The 19,312-nt window shown below is 48.4% G+C and overlaps 1 protein-coding gene across 1 annotated transcript in view; it reads right to left on the reverse strand.

Moving 5' to 3' along the window:
- LOC142574391 (putative oxidoreductase TM_0325) overlaps positions 1-19,312 on the reverse strand; it is a 144,329-nt gene that overhangs the window by 52,442 nt on the left and 72,575 nt on the right. The window contains exon 5 of the mRNA XM_075683485.1: positions 7,663-7,703. Coding sequence (XP_075539600.1) covers positions 7,663-7,703 — 41 coding nt within the window. The remainder of the gene's footprint in view (positions 1-7,662; positions 7,704-19,312) is intronic.

Raw genomic sequence — 19,312 nt, forward strand, 5'->3', positions numbered from 1 at the left:
CTTCGGGTCTCATATAATCAAAATAAATTGATGGCCGACAGTCGAATCAAACCTTTGCCTTAAAATAGAGGAGTGGAATACTCTAACACCTACGCCCCAATCGCACGGATACTCACCTCGTGCCGAAGCCCGCTATCTCTTTGCGGCATTTAGGACTTTCGTTAAATACCACTTTCTCCTGTTCTTTAATGGTGACAGCTAGACATAAAGAGAGAGCCAAAACTTTATTGAAAGTCCTTGCTGGGGTGAAGAGAGGCCAGGGGGCCCGAGACTAGCCCCACTGGAGCCCCCATTCCTAAGGCAGCGGCCATACTTTGAATCGGCGGCGGCGTCGGCCAGCCGGACTACACAGAATTAGTTCTGTGGGCATTCGCTGAGCAGCATGGCCTCCCACTGCTCGGGCGTGGTGATTCTGATTGACGTATTGGTTCTGTGTTCGAAGATGTTTGGTCATGTGGGGCATGCCCATATGATGTGGGCGAGATCTGCGCATGGCAATGGCATGTATTACGGTGCGGTGTAAAGGCATCGGGGTAGATGTGATGGTAAAGGGACGGTACAGCAAAGCTGCGCGTCTGTAGGAGCCGGACCGTGGCCAATTGATTATTATTGAGAGACTTGTCGGAAGGAGGCTATTGAGGCGGGCATTGCAGTAGTACGCGAGGATTTCGCCATACGGGATGATGTGGTGGCGCTCGAGGTGCATTGATTGCGCGAGACTACGGCCTCGTGATCAGGGGCTGGCGGGTCGTAAGGCGGTCCGGAAAACTGCTGGCCGGGAGAGAAGTGATGGCGTCGTGTGTGGCTTTGTTTCCCGTAAGAACTGCGTGGCTCGGGGACCAGATCATGTGGACGCTGATACGACGGGAGGTGTGTGTGGCGATGAGTATGCGGGCGCTTGGGACGAGATGGTGTCTGTTGTAGTTACGTAGGGCCGTCATGGAATTAAGACCGATGCAAGATGCAGTAGTCGATGTATTGAAGAAAACTATAGAAGCCTCTTTGCCTTATTGAGAATAAATGCTGCGTATCGAACTGGTTATTCGGATATCAAGTTCCGAGCCATGATCACGGCAAGTCCCATGGCCGATTGGGTCGGGTAGTATGGGGCGTCGACATAAGCTACGTGCGAAGCACCCTCATACCTATTGCCGAGTTGATGAGCCCTTGTGGTGCGGCGTGTCGTGGTTGAGGTGCATATTGGTCGGGAGGGGCGAATTAGGGAGGTGTCGCGGATGTCCAGCGGTATGTAGTGCTTGGCTCCATCCTGTGTGAGGTAAAGAATGCTCCTATTACTGAGGACTTTACGTCCTGTCGTGGTGTGGGAGAGGTGTTCGTAGCGAGCTAGGGGCTGACCCTCGATGAGCTTGCTGAGAGTATTATGAAGGTCCGACTCGGCCAGATTTACATTGACGGTGTCCGGCTGAAGTGCGAGTGATTTTTTGTATCCTTTCTTGATGACATTATGCTTCTTATAATGGGAAAGGCATTGGAAAGGCGCAACTGATACGATGCGACTGATGTACGACTGATGCATGACTGATGGCAATAACGGAGTGGGTGGCAGTGAGTATGGAGGGAAGTTAGAGCGGGAGGCCATGACTGCCCCACACGATTTGCGTGAAGGCTTTTTCCGTGGTGGTGTTGCATCCTTATTGGGAGGTACTGCGAGCGCACTTCTGGAAGCAGTCGCTAGAACGAGCCGTGGAGCGACTGCGTGAATGATTCGGGGGTGCAGACGGATCTCCCCAGCGCTTCTTAGGTGAACGGGAGCGCTGGCTGCTTGTGCCGTGGTGTGATGCTGAGTTTGTGCTTGGCGCTGCTGTAGGAGCAGGCGAGGGGTAAGGTAGCGCCGCGCACAACCCTTGTCCCTGGTGGGGTTGCCGAGGTCACAAAAGGAACATTGTGGCTGGTAGGCACAGTCCGCTTGAGTTCTTCTTTGTAGCATGTGGCGTATCGGTTGCAGGATATAGGACCGGGAAAATGACGGCGCGATGCCAGACTGCTCCGCAAAGGGTGCAGAATTCAGCTTTCTTCTTGGGGATATACCGTTTGTATTCGGTGCCTCGGCATTAGACTTAAAACGGACTTGTTGTCCATCGAAAACGTTCATGCACCGAGTTCTTCTTATCGATCCCACGAGCTTGCAGGATAGAAGGGCACCGCTTGACCAGGCTGGTCGTAATTGCTTCATCACCGTCGTGCAGTGGGATGTCATGGATGATCACTTTAAGGGTGTCATCCAAGGATGTAGCGTAGGCTGCCGCAGGCTAGTTCTTGCCTCCTATCTAAAGGGAAGTGATCTCGCAGTAGCGCTCGGCATAGCGCATCTTAGGGGTGCTGGCGAAGACAATATTGCAGGCTGAGTTGGTCCTCTAGGTATAGTCTTCGATGTCAGTCAGAGTCAGTCCTGTAGCAGCGAGGATGGCGCCGCGGATTGACATTTATCCTATTACGGTGGGATTGAAGGCGTGTGATAGGCGAAGGACGATTTTAATGTCGTGTTCAGGAAGCTTTGGAAGTCTTGGAGTGCGCGAGTGATGGAAGAGTCGCAGCTGGCTCTGCTACAACTGTGTGGCAGTGACGCGTGCTGGCTTAGTTGGCTGGTGCTGGCTTTTCTTGTCCTTGCGGCTAAGACACCATCCGTATTCGGCTGTACAATCCTCGGCGGCAATTATTGTTCCTTCGACATCGACAAAGTCCATGATGACTATAGGGATAAGCATGAAAAACAACGCGAGATACCGGTGTCGTCAAAATCACGAGCGCGCAAGGCCAGCGGAGAGCTTGTCGTTGGGGTAGGCGAGGCGGTAGCTTGGCGTGGTAAGAAAATTGCCGACAAAGGTACTTTGTGTCCACCAAATACGATGAGAGCGGCCTCCACGGAGAACTGGGGCCTTATAACGTAAAACTGTTCCAATATGTTTTATTCCGATCTCCTGACGTGAAATTTACTTAACCACCAACACAATCATAGGGCGATGACCTGCAGCGCTGCCTGTGCAGCCCAATCAAACGCTCTGCTCGCTTGTAGGAGGTCTTTTTTGTTTGCTCTTCTAACAAATAGGATTGCCTACATTGAGTTGGTTTTCTTATCTAATTGGCTGACAAGAGGAGGGGAGTCCGCTCATGTGGAGAAGATTTCGATGGAGCCGAGTAAGCGCACTGAAAATAGATAACCAGATGAACAGGGAGTTGCCGGCTTATGCAATTGGTCCGCTTTCCCTTAGATAGCTTGCGGTGGCTTGTCTGAAATTGCTGCGGGGTCCAACAGACAGTTAAAGATGCCGCTGAAGTGTATCCTCAGCAAAGAAGAATTGGCAGAGCGATGTTGTAAACGTGCCGAAAGTGTTTAAAAACATTACATGGCCAGGCAAAAGTTTATTTATGGGCAAATAAACACATGCTATCCGGCAAGTGCGAGTAGCCAGTGGCTGAACAATCGGCAGCAGTCATCTTCTATTCCTTTCGGAACAGGGCTGTCTCCGGCTATTCAAAAAAGAAATACAGCTTTGTTCGGCATAATATTGCATCTTTAACGTGCACCTGTCACTTTGACGCAATGAGTTATCGCGATTTTGTGACGTCGAGTGACACACAGGTGAAGTGGGTGCAGCCTGAAACCTTTTGACGAATAGCAGAGGGTTAATGGCGAAAAGGCGTCGAATCAGGACTAATTTCTTTGGTCTGTCGAATCATTCATAATCATTGTGTACACTTCATGTAAGCTTGGGAGCTATCGCGGTTTTCTGAAGGTCACATGACAGGCAGGTGAAGTGGGCGTGGTCCAAAAAAGCATTTGACCAAACGCGAAGGGCTGATTGTAGAATTGCAATAGAAGTTTCGAATAGGTTTAAGTTATAGCGCCCCTGATGTCTTCACGGAGGCGATTTCTCTGGTGGTTGGGCGTTTGAAAAGATAATTTCACCAGGAGGATTGAAGAAAGATAAAGCCTATAAGATGTGCGTCCTGTCACTGGCACCACCTGGCGGATGCGCCCTCATGACAGCTGTCGCTTTGATTCATATTCCCCAGTATTCTTCTTATAGTGGCTAACACTACGCAGAAACGGTGCGATACTGCCCCGCCATCATGATGGACCGAAGTAGAACACGTTTAGCCATTTCATTGCCGGAATATAAATGGTGTCGTCGTTTTACCATGCATGAAATAACAGTCAGAGGTGCGTACGATTTTAAAACACGTATCCCTGATGACGTCACAATGCGTGCTGCTCTCGCTTACGCTCATCCAATATCTATGTAGAACGCAGAAATCGGCACGTAATAAGCGGGAGTCAAAGACTCTGAGTAGAAATCCTGTCATCGGAGTCAGACGATCGTCGTCACCGTCATCTTGCTGCTGTCGTCTCTAACACGCTTGCGTCAAGCGCCTAAAGGTATATCAAAATGTCTCGAGACTGGCTCTGTTTAAGAGAAAGTAATTTTATATGCGCATCCAGACACTTTCATATTGAAAAGAGTCCTTGCACAGCAATTCAGTGCTCGCAATGTTCCTGCCAGTTTGCAAGCAAGATCTGGAATTCCTTGTTTTAGACGGATTGAGTGCCTTCTGTGATTAGCGCTTAATTTAAGCAATCTACTATATATGACAACGTTTAGCTGGATTTTTATTCTTTAGATTAGAGCGAAATAAGCGTAAGCATGTCCTCACGAAGTACCTCTCTTTCACATTGACTGTCATCCCTAAAATCATAATTTAGGTGTACGGATACGACTCTGAGGTGAAGGAACAGTCGTCGCAGTAGAGAAGCCAAGCGTCTCAATTGGTGAGGAAAGGCTAGACACTTTCGCCGCTCAACAACATGCATGCTGAGCTTGCTTTTCGGCGCGAGGTGCATACACCTGGTTGCTTATTGAACGTCTGTCCTCCAGGTGATTCAAAATGTTACAAGGTGCACCTATAGGGTACTGTTTACCCACTCAGATCTTGTGTCAGACAGTGTGTTAAGTATGCGTATCTGTTGTATCCGTATTTCGCTTTGCTCCCTATAAGTAAATATGTTGTGGATCCCACCTAGTCTCAACCAAATGGATCGAAATGTGTTCTTATCATGATTTACTCTGCACTGTATGTAGAAAAACAACTTTAATTTAATTCAGCTCACTCCCGAATGATGCTCGGTGGCCAGCTACCCAAAGACTACTCCGCATAAAGTCAATTCGCATGGTGCGTGGCACCTGCTTTAGTGTCTCCTGAACAGGACGGACTGGTTGAGGGGCGATGATGCAGAATAGTACTGCCTAGCGGCTCTGAAATGTAAACATGGTCGCAAAGATAATTAAGCAAACACTGTAATTAAATCACGCCCTTTATAGTTTGGCTGCATATTAGCCATATGACTGCACTCATTCCCTTAAAATTTCAACTTGCAACCATTCAAATTTCATCGAGGAAACCCGGTAAACATCAATAGGGACTCTAACAAAGCCCGCAACAACTACTATATGGAATTGCACTCACCGATCTCAAAAATTTAGTCACTGTCTTCAAACGTTTGAGTATCGCCTACCGTCACTCCAACATGTCCCCGTTATCGTCGTTCCAAGGAAAGACTTGCTGCAACATGTAGTTTGCCAGCAAAGCAAAATGAAAGCCGTGCAACGCTGTCAAGTCATTGTATAGGGATTTATTGCAAAACCTGCTAATAGGTCATGCGCTTGAAACACTTCCAGCAGATTACACATAAGAACACCTACATTCCCTGCGCGCCTTCTTCGTTACTCGCCCCGTTGACTAATCCAAAACACCGCGAGAAATAGACCATACGTTTTATGCGAGGTTTTTAAGCACTGCAATGTGTAATTTAATACAAATGTAATTTTACCTACCCACATTATACTTCCAGACATAACACCCTTAAGATACCTCCTCCCTTTCGACAAGATCTCCACCCCTTCCATTCCGGAAAGTTGGTCAAACAGCGGAGCTGTGTTAGTTACACCAATTGTTAAACCACGATAGTCAAACTTCGCAAGCTGTCTATATTCTGAATCTTATGTTTCACCATTGTTATGCATCATTTTCGCTTTTGCGTGCTTCGCATGGTGAGCATGCTTTAGAATTGTTTTCTTTTGCGGTTCTCGCAGGCTGCGATTTAAATTCGACATCTTTGGCGCGCAGGTCGGGGTCGGCCTACGATGACGAGCCCGTACACAAGCTAACTCTCGCTGACGCTCGCAGTAGGCAGCTTTTTCCTCAGGAGTGCGCATTACTCGTGGTCTTCCCATAGTTGTAGCCGTGATGGAGTGTGCGGAACAAATAATCCAAAGCTCCGTATATTGGGCGCGATACCCACCAATGGAGATGAGGGCACTGTAATCATTTTGACGATTCGTTGGATTGGTCCGACGTTTGACGTCTTTGTGTTTCTTAATAAGGTCACAAGCATGTTCGGCTGCGATGGAGAGAACGACGTCAGTGACGGTGTGCCGGCAGTCCGCCGTTGACGCTTGCGTTCAATTTCTCAAGTTTCTTCGGATGCATGATTAGCAGCATCCGCCCGGCATAGCCACTTGCGATTCTTCAAAATTATATCGCTTCGAAATTAAAGATGTCTATCATGTACGACATTGAATGGCTCACACTCACTTTAGCAATGGCTCATACACCCGTAAACGTGGCCTCCCTATTACGACGACAGAAGAGAAGGGAAGTGGTGGTAACAGCTTCATTTCGTCAACAGAAAGAATTTGGTTGACTTTAGTGGGCTTCCAGGGTGCGTGAGGTAGGCGTCAAATCAGGTCCTTCTTCCTTTTCGTTACTGACACATCCACATTGGAATCACCGACAACGACAACAGGGGTAGCGTCATCGCAGCTAATTCACGCCAAGTGAGTAGCCATGAACCTTACGGGACTATGAGTGATTGAAATTTTGCTTGCTGACGTTGGTATGATCTATTGCTCCCGGGGGTATGAGCAATTGATGATCACACTTTTCGACATGCTGTTCTGTATGTTGTATGCGTAATTGGAAAGAATTTAAGCACTGTTCACTTCACTTTGCGGAGTGCTTGTAGTCTCTGCCTGATGGGGCTAGGAGCCATTGCATTTTTTACTTGCTTACGGGAGCATGAATGCTTACGGGGGTATTAGCCATTGATGATGATAGTTTTTCTTCACGGAAAATAAAAATGCAGGGAAGCCCAGCCACATGCAGCTTCGCTGTAATTCTGCGCTGGAATGACGAGTGGCAACGAGCCAGCTATGGCTGAAGACGATGACGCTCGAGCGATTACTAATTATGATAGTTGAGCAAACTCCGACAACGATGTCACAATGTCTGCATAAACAACTTCGCTGTAAATTATGTTGCACTTGAGGTTTGCGTTTATATCCACCCAAAATGGCAGTGAAAGCCAATTGCTATAGAAAAGAGGCACTTCTTAAACATACCGGCAAGGATCCTAAACTATCTAAAACTATAACAGCAAATAAACTGAAAGCAATAAGAATTCCTTAGAAAAGTAACAAACGCTTGAAAAGGTGAAACTGAGGAGCAACGACAAGGAGACGTAGCGTTCACAGACGCTTCTCGCAGTAATCCCTCAGAAGTCGTTTCTATGACTTCAGATCCTACAATACATAACGTAAACGAATTGAAGGAAGCCACTGAAATGATTGCTGCAACAAGACTCACCACTGTTGATGACGCAGCGCTGGAAATGTTGATAATGGTGCCTGAAAAAAATAGGGAATGTCAGGACATCGTACTGTAAACACAAATGCGTACGCCGCGTCGCGTAATAGTAAGCGTGTTCAGCAAGTTAATTTGCTGCAACATCTCCAGGACAGATGATGAGAACAAGAGAACAGGTGAGGAAAAGGTTAAAAAGTCGGACAGCATATAGCGTATGCTTAGCATTCTGGCACGTTCGACTGGCACGTTAGCTTGACAAGACAAGAACGTATTATTTCCCCCTCACGGTTCTCAAATCAAGGCAAGAGCTCACTAAAAGAAAACTAACATTGCTGGGTACTAATAAATGATGCATTTCTAGAGGTTCGGAAAGAATACAGAGACAGCTCAAGAAGAACAGCAGTGAGGTCAACCAGACGAGCGTGCCTTATGCTAACCTACACTGTGGGTAAAGCGAACCAGGAAGAAACGAAAAGAAAAGACAGAGTAAAGGAGAAAAAGAAAGTAAAAGAGAACAATCGAACCAGCTCAGATTTCTTGCATAATTTGTGCACCAATGTCTTAGAATGGCAACTTGAGCACGTGCGATGTAAACCTTGTAATAAGCGGGTCCTTTTCGCGACCGATTAAGTGATCGAGTATGTGATCATGAGAGCTTTGCGCTCAAGCTATGCATCTCAGGTGGCAGATTTCGTTTTACATGACGTCATCCTGCATCACGGCGCACCCCATCAGCTACTCACTGCCCGCGACCGCACCTTCTTGTCCCGAGTATTTGAAGACCTACTTTTCTCCTGTTCTGCCTTCACCTATTATTCGTACCGTTACGAGACCGCTGGCTTTTCACCCTTTTGCCTTCTATTTGGCAACCATCCTTCTTTGCCCTTCGACACACGGCTTCATTCCTCGACGAACACTCCCACTGCATGCGGCCGAGGCGTCTTCGCCTGGGCTCGCACAGCCTGATACTCAGACCGTGCGTCCGGCCACGCAGAAGATCCGCTACGACAGCCGAAATTGGGACATTCGATTTCCCCCTGGCTCCGTTGTCCTCCTGTGTACACATTGTCACCGTATCGGCTTGTTCAAAAGCTTCCCGCTGCGCTACACAGAGCCCGACACGATATTGCGACAACTTGGCGACGTAAGCTACGAGATCGCTTCACTGGACTCGCGAGTCTCCCCGGTCGTTATGCATGTGTCCCGACTGAAGCGTTACTTTACCTCTAGTTCACCTCCCTTATAGTTAGGCTGTGACGGTGTCTTTATAGGCGAGGTTTATGTTATGGTGCAAACAAGAATGGTGCCAGTCAGAATAGGACGATTTGACATGTAGAGGTGGAATCGGTCACGACAGTCATCTGGTTTATGCGCCATTCTCTCTCATTAAAGTATTGTTAATACATCTCGGTATGTGACTTGTGCAACGTAATATTTTCAGCAGATATGACCAAGAGATGCCAATGGGTATACATTTTTACTGATTTTCACACCAAGATGAGATATTAGACAGCCGCGACCCAAAATTCAGCTAGAACCAATGTCGCTATGACGATAGAGAAAGAAACTCAACAAGAGCGGACACTCGGCGAAAAGTAGCAACACGAAATACGTCACGCCAGTATTAGTGTCGACCATTTGGTGTCGCGAGAATCGGAAAAAAATGTTAAATGGAGTTAGGAGACATTGTGCATTTTTTAAATCCTTCCTCGGCAAAACTAAATATACCTACTTTTCTTGCTTTACGTAGTGACAGGCCTCTAACATGTCATGCCTCTAACAGGCCGCGAAAGCGAGCGAGGCTGGCTGCGCATGCGAGCGTTGACTTATTCGGCGACTCGTCGGCCTGTTTTCGTTTCTTTTTTTATGTACCCTAGTTTGTTGGGCTTCCGGCGTATTCTTGCCTTCTTTCTGCAGTTAAACATGTCACCTCTGCACTATTGGACTACGGCAAGGTGAGAAATATTGTTTGACAGCGTGTGACGCATTTCAAGCAATAAGCATTAAGACATGGAACCCAAACTTCTGACGCAGTTCACGAAAAACATCTAAGCGCTCCTGGCTCAGTTAATTTAAGTTAATGACTCGTGTTAGGAGTTATTTGCAACGCTTCTGCTAGTCCCACATTATTGCAACTAAATTTGGTAGTTTTTGGGCGCGCTTACCGCGCCTTGTGTTGTGGCGCGCTTGGCGAAATGTAGTTCGACCGTGTGACGCAGTTAGTTGCGCATGTACAGAACCTTGCTGGGACAAGTTCATGACACTTTCTCGGACCCAGAGCATTATTGTAATTTGGGATACTTTTGGGATACTTCTGAGGCCCGCTCGCCACCCATGCCGTTCGGACGCAGTCAGCGTAAAGCAGCTCGGCCATGTGACGCAGTCAGTTCCGCATGTACTGAATCTTACTGGAACAATTTCGTAACGGTTCATCTGAACAGCAACATGATCTTAATATTTTATTTTTTACATTTTGGAATAAACTTGATACACACTCACGGCGCCTCTCGTGACCTAGCCAAAAGCAGCTCAGCAGTGGTGACAAAGTTAGTTTTGCCTGTTCTAAGTCTTAGTGGGACAAGTTTGTGACGCTTTTTATGGCCCAGTAACAACACATACCTTCTTACAGTACCTACACTTGTAGAAAACGCGACGAGCAATTGCAAGAGTGATGTAACGGGAGTGTGTTGCTTGCGCTGGCAGAACCCGCCAAGCATAACGCCAAGGCGCTCAAACACCTGGAACTGGTAACTCGCAAATGCCGTCTTATGAAAGACTGAGAACAGGCTGCGCACCCACGCATTTGTCTTGAGTGCGAGTACAAGAAATTCTGCGAGCGTCTAGCACGGTGTTGTATAGAGCCTGTGTGGTGACTACGTCTGTGTATACATAGTGTACGATCGCGTCGGTTGAAGTCAAGTTCTTTTGGAGACTAGTGGTCGCCCGTGTAATTGTGCTCCTTAAGTGCAGCAAATAGGGCCCCGGGAATGGCGAATGCTTGGAAACCGAATGTTCTCGTGTTATGCATGGTATTATTTGGGATCATTCAGGTATCTGCTATGCCCTATATGTAAAGGGGAATTGTTTTTGTTTTTAATGTCGCCCATTCACCAGTTCCGCAAGTTCTGCCTTTGCACGCACTATTCATATGATGTGTTAATACCAAAATCAAACGTGTCTGTAATTAAATTTTTCAGCTGACGCCGTCCGGTGCAGCTTCGTACCGGAACTACTGCGGCTTACCCGGTGCCACAAAGTTGGATGAATTCAGAAAAAAGCGGAACGAGAATTTATACAAGCAAGAGAAACATTTACTCATTTCACAAGACGTCTTGCGTCTTCTTTCTGAAGTTGCCGTGGCACATAATCGATGGAGCCTTGTTAAGATAGTCCGCAATCATTCTTGCTTAATGATAAAACGATTTGACACAAAGACCACGGGTGGTTGAGCATAGATGCAGAGAAAATACAGCTACCGTCAGCGTAGCCGACGTAAGGCGTTCCTGCTACCTTTCAGAAAGCGTGCACCCAAAACCGAAAGCGCAAGTGTGGGTCCGGTAATAATGTCGATGGCTTGGAGCGCTACAGTGTATTCGGCCGCTGGGTTCTTGGAAGTGGCCGCTGTTGTGGAACTTCTTTCCCTTTGCTACGACTGTCAAAGCTAATAGAATTAGTATTCAATAAATGGAGCGACAATCAGAAGTGCCCATGCCGAACCGCGTCATGCCTGAGCCGAGTGCTACAGCCACGCTCATGTCTGCGTCACGTACTCATGGTTCACGTGCTGCGTCATCTAGCGGCGCGCACGCGACAACGTCACCTGGCCTCCAAAATGCGTCCGCTTCGAGATTGAACGTGTGGGGCGATGGTGCGTGTGCGCAGTGAATCGCAACCGCACTCATCTGTCACGCTTGGCGCTGGACTCGCTTTGCCATCTAGCGGCGTGGCCATAAATTCCACGTGAGGTTCTTCAAGCTTTATGTGGTCTGCGAGATTCGTAGTGCACTAGTGCGTGCTACCGCTACTTGTGTTGCTGTTTTTCTTTATTGAAGAGCTGCTTAAATTGGTTACATACACGCAATGGCAGCTCAAGGAGTGTTGTAAGGAGTTCGCAGTAATATTATATCCTTTATAGGTTATCTCATGGAGTGTTTTACATGGATAATGTTTATATAATAATACTATTACGATATCATCGAGCGATGCTCAAGAGACGAGCCGCGGCGAGAACGACGATGAACTTGGTCAGTGCGCTTGGCGCGAGCGAGTGTCGGCCTGGCTGCCTGGATCCAGTGTGAATAGCCTGTAAATACCCTCTTCTGTCTGCGTCTTTCCACACGCAACATTCTGGTGGAGGTCAGCGATCCCCGTCCTCACTACGGAACTCCTAAATGGTCGGCACACCGAGCTTGTCACCGTGCCTTCCGGTGACGCGCCCAACTCTGCAACGGCTTCGGCTTCTCCCGCTGCTCCAATCGTCACGGTCGCCCCACATCGCGACCCAGGTGTGTTCTCTGGCCTGGAGGGACAGGATGTTGACGACTGGATCAAGCTCTATGAACACGCCAGTGCGAATAACAGGTGGGACCCGACTATTATGCTCGCCAATGTCATCTTTTATCTCGGCCACACCCCACGCGTGTGGCACCAAACGCATGACGACGAGATAACCAGTTTGGACAGTTTCAAAGAGAAGCTACGGGAACTGTTCGGCGACCCCATTGGGCGCAAGGCTGCCGCGAGAAAAGCTCTTGCGTCTCGTGTTCAGTCCCCTACGGAGGCGTACGTTTCATACATCCTCGACGGTCTGGCTCTATGCCGCAAAGCTGACGATGCTATGTCCGAAGTAAATAAAGTGTCACATGTTCTAAAAGGCATCACCGATGACGCTTTCAATTTGCTTGTTTTCGGCAACGTCTCGACTATCGACGCCATCATCAAAGAATGCCGTCGCATTGAACAAGCTAAGAGCCGCCATATCACACACCACATCACGCGGCTACACAACGCTGCTGCTACGTCGACATGTCAGGGTCCACTACGCCAGACTGCCACCTGTGACGACGTCACCCGTATTGTTCGCCGCGAACTCAAGGCGCACCGTTCGTCAGCTTTCTCCACGACGCCAGCCAATCCGCCAGCAACCACCATTGCGATGATTCAGGCCGTCGTCCGATAGGAATTTCAGAACATGGGTCTGAACTCCGTGTGTTCCACGTCTCAACCCAATGTTCCCCAGTTCTCTAGTGGCCCTCCTCGTCTTCGGCGCTCCTTTTTCGCCACACCTCGCCGCAACCCGTCCGATTGACGTACCCTTGATGTCCGGCCGATTTGCTTCCGCTGCTGTCGCATCGGCCACGTCGCTCGTCACTGCCGCAACCGATGGCCACCTCGGACATACGCCACCGCTTATTCCCGCACCTTTGGACCTTCCGTTCCCTATACCACCCGCCATGAATCCACTGCCGCTGAGGCTCCTGCTCCGAACCTTCGCTACAACCGCTCGCCTTCAGCTCGATGCCATCAGTCTCGTTCGCCCCAACCCCGTCGCTTCTCTTCGCCGCCTATCGCCTCCCGGATCCAGCCGGAAAACTAGGCACTGCAGCTTCTGGAGGTGAAGTGCGTTGTCGACCCTGCGCTCAAATCCTCTGCTCACGTTACCCACGAACCGAAACCTTCTTGACGTTGACGTATACGGCTATCCTGTCACAGAACTCATCGATACAGGAGCATATCTTTCTATTATGAGTGCCGCCTTCCGGCGACGACTGCACAATCTCCACACCCTAGCGTCGGCGCGCGTCGTCCGTGTTGCGGATGGCAGTACTATGCCTATCGTCAGCATGTGTACGGCAGGTGTCAGCATCGCCGGCCGCAACACTTCTGTCCTCTTCACCGTAATTCCTCATTGCCCCCACGACCTCATTCTTGGCCTCGCTTTTCTCTCCGCACATTCTCCTCTTATTGACTGCTCTTCCAGTAACCTTCGCCTTGAGTTGCCGACGCTCGCAGAACCTTCTGACGCACCCCACTGCCGCTTACGTGCCACCCGTTTTCTTAGCCTGCAGCCAAAGTCAATAGCCTACATTGAACTGTTGTCTATCCCACCAGTTCCTGATGGCGAGTACCTCGCCACTCCTCTGCCCGACATTCCAATAAGGTATGACGTTACAGTGCCTCACAGTATACTTAATATTACTGAGAACCGCACTCGCATGCCTGTCTGTAACTTTGGATTGGCAAAGCAAATTCTTCCGCAAGGTATTTGCCTTGCCACCGTCGATTGTCTCGGCGAGCAATACGTGACAGCGTTATCGAGCGATTGTTCTCGCGAGCTTAGCATGCCCCTCTCGCGCCAGCCTCGGGTGTCGATCCCAACATAAAGAAAATGGTTGCGACGGACCTGTCCTCTGCGCAGGCTGATGAGCTTTGACAAGTATTATCGTCCTACCGAGATATTTAAACGAACGGCCTCACTGAGCGCTTGACCCGCACCCTTACAGACATGCTATCCAAATACGTTTCCGACGACCACCGTGACTGGGACCTGGCTCTACCTTACCTTACCTTTGCATACAACTCTTCCCGTCTCGAAACTGCTGGCTTTTCCCCGTTTTACCTCTTTTATGGCCGCGAACCAATGCTACCACTGGACACTGCGCTTCCATCCGCTACAGCTTCAACTAGCGATTATGCCCCTGATGCAATCACCCATGCTGACCTCGCTCGCCAACTTGCACGCGCTCGTCTACAAGTGTCTCAAGACAAGCAGAAGCAACGCTACGACCTCCGTCACCGTGATGTCCATTTTGTGCCCGGCAGCCTCGTCTTGCTTTGGTCACCTTAGCGTAAAATTGGCCTTTGTGAAAAACTGCTTTCTTGTTACACATGCGCATATCGCGTGCTCCGCAAAGTGACAGATGTCACCTATGAAATCGTTCTAGCCACGCCGACTACGTCCTCCGCTGTGACAACCAGTGACAATGTCCACATTGCCCGACGCAAGCCCTACAACGCTCCACGCACCTTGGAAATTTAACAGCACCGTGACGGTGCTTTTGCCGCCGGGGGGGGGGGGGGGAGTAGTATTACGATATCATTGAGCGATGCTCAAGAGACGAGCCGCCGCGAGAACGACGATGAAGTTGGTGGGTGCGCTTGGCGCGAGCGAGTGTCGGCCTGGCTGCCTGGCTCCAGTGTAAATAGCCCTGTAAATAGCCTCTTCTGTCTGTCTTTCGACACGCAACAATATGCTTAAAAGACTTTCCTTCCTTTCATGTCGGTTGACGGAAATGCATGGAATACATAAAATTACAACTATGTAGGGTCGAAGCTAACCTTGACCAAGTTTTCAACGGAAAGAAAGATTTAGAAAACACGATACAAGATACGATCTCAAGCCCTACAGGGTTCCGGTAAACTACCGGTAAACTACGCTGTCCGGTAAACCGGACAGCGTAGGTTTTATAACTGTATTGTTCGGAATCTTTTTAAATCTATTTTTTGTTGTTGTTGGGCAGCTTATATATAACATTAGCTGGGACACGCCGTACAAGGACTGCGAATCGATTGATTTCACGTCCTCTAAAATTCCACCGTTATGTCATCAGATATAGTACGTTGCTCTGCTACTGAATTGTAAATTCAGCTTTTTGATTATCCATGTCAAAAGCTATAATATTTGTTTCGCATATCTTATTTAAGTGTAGCTCTATTTTCATGCTTTTGATTATATTACAAATCTACACTATCGTGCCACAATGACCTACTGTGTGTGGACATTGTTACGGGCAGATGTTCCGACAAGGGGATTACTTGCACTACTCAAAAAAATGTCAAGCAGGGTCCCAACAATGAATATTGCGAATATTGGGAACTGGGCCACAATGAAGCCCTTTTTCTGTTACACTTCAGTACATTCTCTTACATAATACTGTCGCATAACATTAGGCGAACCAAGACTGCATCTGAAACGTACTCCACAAAGTATCAGTAGGTGTCCGCGCATGACGTGGAATCAAGCGGGTAATGTGTAAAATGTCAGCGCAAATACGGTCATGTAGGGAGGAAGGCAACTGTGGAGCGATTTCATAAGTGGCATTTGTCACATGGCGGCAGCTTTGCGAAAAGGCCAGCGCGTCGGGCTGGAGACCACAAGACTACAGGCGAGCCGGAGGGAAAGTGATCGGTCCTGCGGTGGCTTTTATAGCCAGACTGTTGGTAGATCTGACATTCAGAAAATTGATTGAGGGCAGTTTTACGAGTGTGACCGGCACGGGCAATGTTTTCTCCAACATATTCAGTGCGGCATCCGGAGAGACAACACCAGAGTGTTCTCTGGCCAAGCAGGGTTTGAACCGAATAAGCGAGAAAAGGGTAACTGGCGGTCCCGGCGAGCGTTGTGCACGCATGTCCCAACATGCGATGCAGTGTTCCGCTCCCGATGGTCGGCGGACACATACATTGCCAACACGTCAGTAAGCGTTTCGTTCTGGCGTTCCGTCCCGCCGTTCGTTTGTGGTTGTTACACCGTAAAGTTGTTTTGTGTCGAGCAAGAGTTCGGCATGCCGTTTGTCACTTTCAAAACGAACTGTCCAGCTCAATGGGTGAGGAGTGGGCGAAGAGTTCCGTGCTGCAGTATAGCATACTGTTGCGACAAAGAAAGTCAGTGGCACTCCTAGTGCGAAGATCCCAAGGAATTGCAAACTTCGTCGCATGATTTGTGGCAACGGCCCCCGAACGCGGATAGGGGAAATTGCCCTAGTAAATCGAGGCCAAAAGTTCAGTAGATTCTCCTCCAGGTCTTCCAGGAAGACAAATCTTCAAGCAGTCATCGCTTCCGTCCGGCGACACTTTACACTCAGGGAGCCCAATTTAGAAATACATAGGTTTATTAAAACAAAGTCGCATACATCGACTAGCGGTGGCCGACTATCGTCTCGCTTGCTTTTTTCCTCTCGTTTCTACGCACTCTTCTAAATACCCTCACAAATTTAGCGGTACCCTTATTTTAGTCCTGCTCGCTCACATTCTACGAATCAGTTTTATTTTAAAGTAAGCGGGACGATCAACAACACACGTTGTTACCGGCCCCTTTTTCTAGTCCGGTTTTCGAAACACACATATGAATATCACTTAAACGAACGCCACATAGCCGTCTTGCTCGTGGTCCACACGCCTTGACGCAGCGGGCCCGGTGCACTGGCACGCCTCGCTGACCACTAACCTCGTACGTGCCGCTGAATCGTACCCTCGAGCTAGGTGGCCGCAAAGTTACCCGTTACATATGTATGCTCGACGGCGTAAGCCCGATCACCCCACCGCTACCGAAACGCCACCACCCCTGGAAAGACGCGCCTATATGCTGCGGAGCGACCTGCACGCGGTGAGCCGGCTGCTTGGCCTTCGGTTACAAGCGCTTGTGCGCAGTGTCCATATGTCTTGGGCACCGAGGTGGAAGCCCGCCGTTCACACTGGCCCCTGTCTCGAAGAGTGGCGCCGCTCTAAGAATACAGGCGACCACGGGCTGCGAAACAAAAAACCTGCGCCAGGGTCACACATATGGCTCCCGGGTTTCAACGTGGTTGCGTTCAGAGCACACGAGATGTCAGCCAACTTAACTCCTACACAGTGGAATGGTTTGTATGGAACATAGAGAAGGCTGGAGATGGCCAGCCGGTGGAAGTGACGGCTTTCTCTGGCGCTGACAGGCCAGGCAGCAGCGCTCTGAGCGGGACGTGCCAGGCTAGTAGAAGCGATGGTGTGCGTGGTCGTATGTGCGTGACACGCCGAGAATTAGTGCGGTATGGGCCCCGCAAAGCTGCTCAGGGACAGCGGAACCGCCATGGGCCAGAATGACAAGCAACATTTTTAACGAACCCATAATTATTAAAATCTTGTTCTGCTTTACCATTATGCAATGTACTGTTCAATTACCGAGTCACTGAATTTTGCCTATAATTGATACTTCTCGTTGTTAGCTTTACGTGCCATTTATCCTCGTCTGAATTTCAGCAAGTTACTTTTAAGATTTCTTCAATTATTTTTCTTCCTTTTAACTGTGTGATTATAATTGTGATATTTTTAAGATATTTTTTCTCCCTTACTGTTTATTTCCGATGATAATGTAGAAATTGTATCATCTATGACAGGACTAACTGTTTGCCACCATCCTACTATCCCCTTTTCATGTGTTGTTAGGAGGTCCCCCCGATATTTGTTACTTCGGGAACTCCGAATGCGTACTTATACCCCCCACCTCATCTTCTATTTGATTTCCTCAAAAATAAATATTCATTTATTGAAAAAAAATATGTCACGTTCGTCAGGGACACTCACACAAAAACAGACACGCGCACACACACACAGATATATATATATATATATATATATATATATATATATATATATATATATATATATATATATATATATATATATATATATATATATATCTGTGTGTGTGTGCGTGACGCCAGCAGCGGGTTGCGGACGGAGACAAATATGGCCGTCCGAACACTGATTTATTCTTCGTCTTCCTCTCCTTTCAGAAAGCGGCCTGCTCTCTTCCGTTTCATATTCCCCCTCCCCAAAAAGAACGCGCGCAGCAAGCAACACAAGAGGGAGCAATGGGAGACTACAAACATCATCAAATAACCAATGGTCCAATATCCCCATTTATCTCTGTATACTAATTATAGTGCAGATTAAACTGTCGCTGTCCGGAGACATGCAGCACAACTCTGGGGGACGGGCCTGGATGCTGTGCTCCGGACGACTTCTACATGCGCCGAAGCACGTGAACACTGATCGTAGTACATGTTGAGCTCTTGATAGAACTGAGTAAGATTGAAGTGCCTTGCAGGAAAGGGAACTATGGTTGCACTTGAATCTAGTGCATGTTGAATGAAGAATGTGTGGACTTCGGTCGATTGCTATCACTGGAGCGCTACCGTTGACATGAAGTCGGCTCGCTTCTGGTGGTTGCGCATGTGCGTTGTCTGAAACGAGCGCACGTTGTAGGAAGTTTTTGATGGTGGATTTATGTTGCTTTTAGTACGTCAGAAAATTGTGGCTCTACAATTCGTCGTTGCTTGCGATCTTGTCGCATTTGTCGTGTCAGACAAGGTCTTGATTGGTGGTGTTGAAAAAGTTCTTCACGACGCTCGTTTGTAGGAAAACGACATAATTGCTGAGTTTTTCTTCGGTTCAGTTGATTTATGCGTACATGTATTCCTTGGTATTGCATCTTCTTTTTCGATGGCGCTCTGTTTAGACATCACTATCTTCTGTGTCGAAATCGTCTTTGCATTAGCTGAACTTCTTCATGGGGTTGCTGGCACAACGCTTCCTACTGTCGCTTGCCTGATGGAGAGCTCAATGTGTGAGGTTCTTAAGAAACCACATGTAAGGCTGCTATTCATGTGCCGTCGTGCTGAGAGCACACTTCTGTTAGTTGGCAATGTGTAAAATCCGGTGTTCTCGACTCCTCTGCAATGACAGCAGTTCGTTGGCGTCTGGTGCGTGCAAAAGCACTCGAAATATACAAAGCAGCTAGAACGCCATGTGTCAGCTGTTCATCCGCTGTTGATCGAGGCAAATGCTCTATGTCGCGAAGTGAACGTATGGAGTTGGTGGTTTGATTCTGGTG

This window comes from Dermacentor variabilis, chromosome 3 (genome assembly GCF_050947875.1).
Source record: "Dermacentor variabilis isolate Ectoservices chromosome 3, ASM5094787v1, whole genome shotgun sequence".
In the NCBI taxonomy this organism is placed as follows: domain Eukaryota; kingdom Metazoa; phylum Arthropoda; class Arachnida; order Ixodida; family Ixodidae; genus Dermacentor; species Dermacentor variabilis.